We start from the raw sequence: 8,672 nt of genomic DNA, 5'->3' as shown, positions 1-8,672 counted from the left end.
CCCCTACTACATTTACTTCTGAGTGTCTTTGAGGATTCTGTGTTTGAACTTGATTCGTGCCAGGGTGAGGTGCTGTTTATCGTGTCTGCATTTGTGTTTTGCGTGAATGCTTAGACAATGAGAACTTAGCAAGCCCCCATGTACATCCGGTGTCTCTGCTGTTGTAGGTGCGAAATTTAGCCAATGCAGTAGGGCTGCTAGCCTAAGGTCTTTAGCGCGCACCACGCAGTAGTAATACCCTCCGGGCGGCCACTCCGGCGCCACCGTCGCTTGCGCTCCCCAGCGCCGCCCGTGGTCGACCTAAGAACGATTGGTATGTTCCCATCTGAAAATGGCGGCTCGCACGTGCGATCCGACGGTGCTCTTTTGCGGCTTCAGAAGGATTGACGAGATCGCAGAATATTTCAAAGAAAAGTCACTGAAGTTAGGGGAGCAACTTTATGCGGGCCGTCACGTGTTTGGCGTGAAAGAAGAAGTCCTTCATTCCACAGCTCCCAGCGAAGTTGTAGGGAAATCATAATGCCTCGCGCAGATGAAGTCTGCTGTTTACAACGTCCGGCTTCAGGTGAGCGTGCCACCCGGTTCAATTTCGCGTACCCCCCCCCCCCCCCCCCCCCTCCACTCCTCGTTTGTTGTTGTTCTGATTTCTCGGTTCAACCGTGCATAACACACATTTTTTTTTTTTTTTTTTTTTTTTTGCTACGGCAGCTTTCAGCGCACCCGAGACTCATCGTGGGCGCGAGCTGCACCTGCAAGGCTGGCGTGCGTGGGTGGTGCAAACATGGAGCAGTGTATCTCTGCCGTCACATTGCGTATCTTTGCAGTTGCGTCTCTGTCGTCACATTGCATCTCGCCTTGTACGACGAAGGGAAGATCGTGGGGATGTAAGCGGGGCGCTGAGCGATGGAGCTTTTTTTGTTTCCTACGAAGTGGCAGCTGCAAATCCTGGCCTGCCCATTCGCGGGTTCCCAGGAGTCTCCGTCTCCGCTGTACACAAAAATGCAGTGTCTAACTGTGCCAGCGAGAAACAATTCTGTATCATGGAGAGCAAACAAAAACCGAGAAGCGAAAAAAAAAAAAAAAAAAAGGTTTCCTTACGTTGCGCGCCGCTGGGACCGGACATTTCATCGAACGCCGTTTCGTCGAACGCCGTTTCATCGAATGCCGTTTCATCGAATGCCGTTTCATCGAACGCCGTTTCATCGAACGCCGTTTCATCGAAGCCGTTTCATCGAACGCCGTTTTATCGAACGCAGTCTTATCGAACGCCAGGGTGGCATTCCCGCTTCCTGAAGCTGGTCGGAGGTGCCCATCCCGTGTTCTGGAAGTTTTTGACTTGCATTGCCGCAGAACATCATCTGACGGAAGACAAGCAGGAGGCGATGCTGAGTTCCCAAGAGCCTCCTCGCCAGAAGAAGGCCATAGCGGCAAGAAATGAGAAGGTCCGCCTTTTTTATGAGAACCGACGGAGCATGGCTGAGGTGAACGTTTTGAGAGCAATTGCTCATCATTTAAAACGGTGAATGGCTGCCGCACGAACACATGAACCCCCGAAAGTTTTCAAGTAAAATTTGAAGTGACGTACTTACTTTTGACTTCATTGAGTCTTAGAACTAAAAAAAAAAAAAACAATGTTTCGTTATAGTTTCATAAATAGCACCTCAGCTTTAGCTACTGCAAGCTTCGGGCAGTAAAAAAGTATCAACCTAAGTCGCCTTCTGGCCTCCATGAGTTGGAGTGCGCTCTTACCGGGAGTGTGACTTTTTATTTATTTGTTACGATACCCTCAAGGCCCATCGGGTAATACAGAGGGGGGAACAGATAAGCACAATATGCAAAACAAACATAAAAAAATCGATACAAACATCGTCATGGGTTTCTTGCATCAACATAAATTGTAACAGCTACAAGTTTGGACATTAAACCTGACGGTGAAATGGGTGAATCACATGAAAATGCACTCGATCCGTGCGTAAAAGAGCACCTTTCACACTTTTTGTATAAAAGACATTCGATGAAACGGCCGTCAGCGATTCGATGGAATGGCGTTCGATGAAACGGCGTTTGATGAAACGTCCATTTTTTCGATGAAACGGCGTTCGACGAAACGGCGTTCGATGAAATGTCCGGGAACCGCGCGCCGCACCGCTGCAACCCATTTCCGTCGACGCTCTGCCTCGTACGGCTTTGCTGGAAAGCGGTAAAACTCTACCACTGGGAGCTTCTTAGCTGTGTTTCCGTAGCTGTTGTGGCAGTCGTAAACACAGCAATAAACAGAAGTGCGCTTTTTCGACTGCGTTGTTGCGGACGACATAACGGAAGCAGCCGGGTACGCCTGCACTTTACGCCTGTCAAGCCTAACGCGAAAGCAGTCGGGAAGGGCGGTAACCGCGGTAACATACCAATAGTTTTTATTTCGACGGACAGATGGCGCCACGGGTTTTTTCAAAACACCAGCGCCCGGAGCGTATACACGACCTCACACCGGTGCGATGCTCATCCAGATCGAAACACGTAGGGATGGGAATTCAACGGAAGGTCCCTTGGTTACCTGCTACTGCGCCTGTTCACACGCACACACCAAATTAGACGTTAAATGTTTAGGCACCGCAAGGTCGGTTGGCCTTTGAGGTATGGCAACACTGGTTCACGCTGGAGATCGTATACATTTAGCCAGTGCATTAAGATTGCTAACCTGTTTTTTTTATGTAAGTCACGCAGTAGGACGTGTTTATTCGTATAGGGCGTCGTCATGCCATCCCAACTAACATCCATATTTGCTCGCCAACGAAACAAAATGAGCTTTTAGACTATTTGACCAGCCTGCGCGAGCTTAGAACGCGTTTCACTGACCAGCCGACAAAGATGGCAGTGTAGAAGGCGATCATTGGAGTACGGGTCTATAGGCTGCCATTATTTTCCTGTGAAGCCATTATAAGCTGGCTTGAAACGGAGGTCAAAAGCCTTTTCTTCGTCCTATTCTTCTTGTATTCATCCGCATGGTCTTTTACCCCACGACGAATCGAATACATTGAACTTAGTTCCACTCGACCCAATCATCTTCGTGATTGGTCGAGGCCAACGAAAGTGGTGGATCATGCATACGCCCCGACCGAAATAACAACCCCCGGGTGTAATGATGATTACTGATCGTGCAGGAAACTACCGGTTTCCCCCGCTTGGGTAGATGACGTCACGGACGGGGATAACCCCCCCTACCTGAACGAGATGTGGACCAGTTATATTTTATGGTAATTCAGCTTGTTGTTGCTTATTATTGGAGTTTATAACGCGTAGATCGTTAACCGCTGCAGGTGAAAGCGCCGATCATGGCTCGCGCGAAGCCTCACGACGCTTGTTTCGGGTACATTTTCGTCCATTTATCATTCCGTAACTCTCCACGTGTCCCCGGCATTGCCACTCCATTTAATGTGATATTTGAAAGCTAGACTTTGTAGGACACTGCGCTATAGTTTCTTAATAATATAAAACGATACAGGTATAGATTAAAGTAATTTTACACGTGTTTAAGCGCTGAAGTGTGTAACAATTGTAAAATTATTGGCTTAATGATTGCCTTCGCTCGGCTGCCGTATTTTAGCCCTAGAGATTCGTCCTTTGCAATGGTGGAGCTAGTTTGACAAAAGAGAGGAAGTGAAGGATACTTTTTTTCTTTTATCGCAGAGATGTTTATCGACAAACGGATGGACACGGCTTAACCGTATATGATATGAATCGGGCGGCGGCTTGAGCCATCTAGCTAGCTGACGGTAGCGCCACCGCACGGCCGATTTGTTACCGTAGGGGGGATACCCAAGTGTTCATCTTGCGTGCTGGTGAGCATTAGGTACGAACACCCAGTTTAATTTCTTGAAAGACGTAGCTGTTTTGTTTTCATTGTAAGTTGAAAGTCATGCAGTTTCGGCCCCTTTCCTGAGGCGAGTAGAAAATTTACGGAAACTTTATATTCTTAATAGCGAGTTTTAGAATAGGGGGCCCCACTGCTTTGGGTGCCCCAAACAGCTTGGTGCGTCCTACTGAGCATGCGCAGAACTTCTGAGCATGCCCATTGCGATAACCCGAGCTGTTTGGGACGCCCAAAGCTTTGGGGCCCCCTACTCTAAAACTCGCTAATCTTTGGCTCGTTGTTATGTTACAGTCTAGGCTAGCGCACACCAGCTCGTAGCACGTGGAGCGAAAGCTCGCGCTGCAGAACCCAGGGATCCTGGGTTCGAGCCCCACCCCTGCCCGTTTCGATCTGGATGAGCATCGTACCGGCGTGCGGTCGTGTATCACTACTGCGTGGTGCACGTTAAAGACCCCAGGCTAGCGGTTGCACTGCACTGGCTCTCATCTACAGCTGGGAGACGCGTCGCCCCTGTGAGGCAGACCAAGTTCTAGGCTGTATAAACATACACACAACCCAATATTTTTTTGGTGAGTGCATTATTAAATATTGGTTCGATAACGTGCATCACGCAGCAATATAGAGCAAAATTTACCGTGTCGATAGTTGTCATTAGTAGTCCATCTGAGCATTGCCGCATGACGGCCGTCGTATCCGCGTCTGGCTTTGGATCGGAATGGCTGGTTGGCTCTAATACTTGTTTCGCCATACTGGATTGTGGTGGAAGGATAAATACGTTTGTTGGGTTCACCTCGCTAAGAAAAGAATGGCGTTTATCAGCGTCTGCTTTGCGTGGGCATTGCTAAAGCACTTGAAGTAAGTAGGATATTATAAAAAAAAGACTATGCTTCGCTTCAGCTTAAGTCCAGACGCATGAAGGCCGGCGCTAGGAGCAAATGAGACAAATCAAGCAGCGTGAAAAGCGCGAGTCATCGGGATTTTGCTGTTCGGGATCGGTTTAGCGATGATAGAACCCGTACAGGAACATGACGTACGCCATGATGGTAAGCTTTTGATGCTGTCTGATGGATCCCATTAGCTCGTAATGTCGGCTCCGTCTCCGAGGTGCGTCTTCACCGCGTACAGCCGAAATAGACTCTCAGCCGAATCGGGGATTTGGCCGAATTGAGCCGTTCAGCCACTGAAGGTTCGAGCCGAATCGGCGGATTTAGCCGAATCGAAGCGCTTAGCCGAGTCGGAGATTCTAGCCGAATTAGGGATTAAACCGAATCGAAGCGCCCAGCCGAATCGGAGATTCAAGTCGAAGGGAGCCATCGGCCGAATGGACACTTCAGCCGAATCGAGATGACAAAATAATAAGACCGCTCGGGTCTCGCCACCCCCTGGGATTTTTCTAGGTGTCAGTCACTATGAAAATTGCATACTTAGGTATAAGAGACAAAGAACAAACCATAATAAGCTCGTAACAGCTGCTCGGGTTTTCGATGGCTGTACGCTTGTGCCCACCTACGCATGAAGGGACGTTCGGCGCTTGCATTTATCGGCGTTTTTCGGCAAGCACCGTGAAACAAAGAGGGGTGAGTTTTGGAACTCACTACTTAAAGTACTACATCAAGTAGGTTTTACGCCTACTCGCACTTTGCCTAAAGAAGTTTTCTCAAGCGCTTTCCGAAGAAAATGACAACTCCCGTCCCCAAAGTATACGTTCGCCATATTCGGAATTTGGCAAGTTTGTATCACCGATGCTAAAACAGCGCGTAATACAATTTGGAGAAGAAAAACAAAGTTTATAAGGAAACGAGTGGAGCATTACGAAAGATTGGTTTCAAACGTACTTATTCAACTGCAATTTGAGAGTGAATTGTATTTGTAGTATATTTTACACCGAGCCCATCGGGCCCGGTGTAGTACTTGCTACTTTGCATGAAGTAAACATAACCTCTCATGTACTCGACCTCAAGTAATTTTTGTGCGCACTCTACCCAACACTGCGAGGAGTACATGTAACGCGCGCCTAACTCGGAGATATAAACCGACAGTGTGCTTTAGTGTATAGCAGCAGAAGCGACACTGCTGCCGTAATAATATATGCGGGAGACCCCGTCTCAAATAAGAGGGCCACGGTATTGAGGGGGGAGTAAAAAGAGAGTGTCGGGGGTGTAATGGGGGAGTTATCCGAAGAAGGGGGGGGAGTAAAAAGAGAGTGTCGGGGGTGTAATGGGGGAGTTATCCGAAGAAGGTGCACGCGTGCAGGTGGGGCGAAGAGGAGAGGGGAGAGGCAGGGAGCCAAGTGTTTTTGACAGGCTGTAATTTGGGTCCGAGATGTAAAACACAAAGAGGAGACAGAAAACAAAACAAAAAAATATGTGGAGTAAAACAACTAGACGAAAGTCGTAGATTGCTTCCGACCTTGGTTAAGGAAAAGGGGGGGGGGGGGGGAGGAGGGGCTTGAGAGTAGCCGAAAGATGTGGTGCGATCAACGTAAGCCCTGTGCGTTCATTGGCCCTCGAAAAGTAAGGGGGGGGGGGGGGACATTTCTCTAGTTGGCTTTTGTCTCTGATGTTTTTACGCTTTTTTTTGTTTTTTTTTTTTGTGGTTTTTTGCTTGGAGGTCAACCGTAAAGTTGGGTTTGCTCGCGTGCTTGGTCATGCGTGCCAGTGCGTGTGTGGGCGCGCGTGAGCGCGTCGAAGCTTGTGCGTCGGCGAAGGTGACGGTGTAGGTGCACGTATACCCCTGGACTTGTGCACACGCCCGCGCGTGCATTTAGGCGCGCACGGCGGCGTCCGTGCGCGTGCATGTCTCTGACCAGATAGATCGTTTGCTAATATCTGTGTGCCTTCGTGTTGGAAGTAAAAAAAACGCCTTACAGCTAACGCCATTCCTGGTAACGCGTCCCGGTTTTCAGTGAAGTTCCAACATACTCGGGAGTTTCAAAACTGAGTAAGAGTAAAGTATTTCTTTTTTACTATTTTACCGTATTTCAAAAATAAAATAAAAACACGTTAATTGTTACCTTCGATTAAGATTAATCACAATTTTGGTTGGAAAAAAAGTGTTTTTCTGAATTAGGCAGAAAAGAATAAAAGTTACAATTCTGTGCAGCGTACTTAAAAAAAAAAAAGAAAAGTAACGAAAAAGTAATGTTGGTTACTCTTTGAGGGTACGATGGGCCCTCCGGTATGAACTGCGCATGCGCAGAAGGCTCGAGCATGCGCACAGTTCGTACCGGACGGCCCATGGTACCGTATCGAACGTGCAAAAACGCTTCCCGAAAACTCTCTAGTAGCGGTAACGGTATTTCGTTACACTTTTGCAGGACGGGAACGGATCGCAGTAACGCGTTCGTTTTTGACGGACTAACGAGGAACGCTATTTTGTTACTTATTTTCGGTGCTTGTTACTTATTTTCGGGTATCTTTGCGCCCTGGTTGTCTGACTTTTGAAAGTGCTCAAGCTATCCAAGTGTCTGGCAAGGGATGTTATACTGCACAGGGATGGATACGTCCTTGCGCGTGTGTCTATAAATAAAAAAGTGGACTTTTCAATACGAATTTAAGAGCGATTATATGTGATCAGAATTTCATATAGAAAAAAAAAAAAATCGCCAATTTTCCTTACTTAAGCGCTGTGATATACCTATCAAAATGTGCCCTCGAGTTTTCTTAAAATCTCTGCAGTTTGAGGACGCCCCGGGATCAAGCGGATTGTCGACAGATTTCTTCTCGAAATGGAGGCCTTTAAGGTTGAGGACGCTACGTTCTTTTATCCGGAGCGAAAAGGGTACGGCAAAATTGAAGCGGCTATTGTGCGGGTACTGGTAGCAGGGTTAGTTGGTAGTTTGGTGAAGTGAAAATAGAATATTTCGAGATTATCAGAAAAGAAAATTGGAATAAAACAGGAAGTAATGAAAATAGTCAGTCTGACAGCATGGCCTAGTGGTTTTGGTCAAGTTTCGCCTTTTCCCAGAAATTGGATCGATATCAACCATGGTTGCCCTGAGGCTTTCCGATGATGACCACGAGCCCGAGTTAATGAACGAGTTTGGGCGTTCGTCCATTTGGGAGGGTGAAAGAACTCGCTTTGGTTCAATGTCTCCCGAGTGATTTTACGAAGTTCCTTGCACTGTGAAGAGGAGACGTTTTAGTATTTTCTTCGAGAAAGAAAAATGATACAACGGCTGGTGCGTGTACAAAAGAAGCTCATTTTGGCCAACTTGGCAGAGTAGAGCGAGTCCACGACCACCCCAGAACAAAGGACTCCCGATTGCCGAGAGAAGCGAGCCCACCCAGACAAACAAACAAACAAAGCATATCGGAACGGAAATGCGAGGACGAAAGCGAATCAACAACCGCGTAAAAGAAACGATGCACGCAACGAAAGTGAACGGCACGCGAGACTACTTTCGCTTGTCGTGGACCGCCCGCTGTTCTCCCTTCTCCTTTTTCTTCTTTCGAATAATTTTGTTTATATCTATGCTTCCGTGACTCTGTCCTTCTCATTGCTCAAATAATCTATACAAGTCGCTTGTTTGCTGTATTGATCTACTTTCACTCGCGGTTCGCCTGTCGGTGTTGCACGCCATCTAACGATTACACTTGCGGTATCGTTTGCCTAAACCGCCAACAAGCGGTCTTTAAAAGCTGCATGGCCTTCTGGTTAGAACAACCTCACACGTGTGCAGGCAACAGCTACGACGTCACAACCATGGCGGCTGTGTGGCGTGTGCCGGGTGACGTCATCGTGGAAACCGTGACGTCAGCATGACGACTCGGTTCGTATCTCTAAACCGTCATCTCTTGTGGAG

At 47.8% G+C, this 8,672-nt stretch overlaps 1 protein-coding gene across 1 annotated transcript; it reads right to left on the bottom strand.

Annotated features, from left to right (window-relative positions):
• Positions 1-803: 803 nt before the first annotated feature.
• On the bottom strand, positions 804-2,314 carry LOC121833018. Its single transcript, XM_042286064.1, has 2 exons — positions 2,135-2,314; positions 804-1,055 (listed from the first exon to the last, which is right to left on the bottom strand). The coding sequence occupies exons 1-2, from the start codon at positions 2,312-2,314 to the stop codon at positions 804-806; spliced, it is 432 nt and encodes a 143-aa protein (XP_042141998.1).
• Between the last annotated feature and the right edge of the window lie 6,358 nt (positions 2,315-8,672).

This window comes from Ixodes scapularis, unplaced genomic scaffold (genome assembly GCF_016920785.2).
Source record: "Ixodes scapularis isolate PalLabHiFi unplaced genomic scaffold, ASM1692078v2 PGA_scaffold6__148_contigs__length_123643588, whole genome shotgun sequence".
Taxonomy (NCBI): domain Eukaryota; kingdom Metazoa; phylum Arthropoda; class Arachnida; order Ixodida; family Ixodidae; genus Ixodes; species Ixodes scapularis.
This window is presented reverse-complemented; position numbering and strand designations above follow the sequence as displayed.

Excerpts from the sequence above, each read along its gene's own strand:
- LOC121833018 (XM_042286064.1), bottom strand. The coding sequence starts at position 2,314 with ATGTCGTCCGCAACAACGCAGTCGAAAAAGCGCACTTCTGTTTATTGC. Across the intron at positions 1,056-2,134 it reads TTGCAGCGGTGCGGCGCGCG|TTGTTTGCTCTCCATGATAC; the intron begins GTTCCCGGACAT and ends GCTTCTCGGTTT.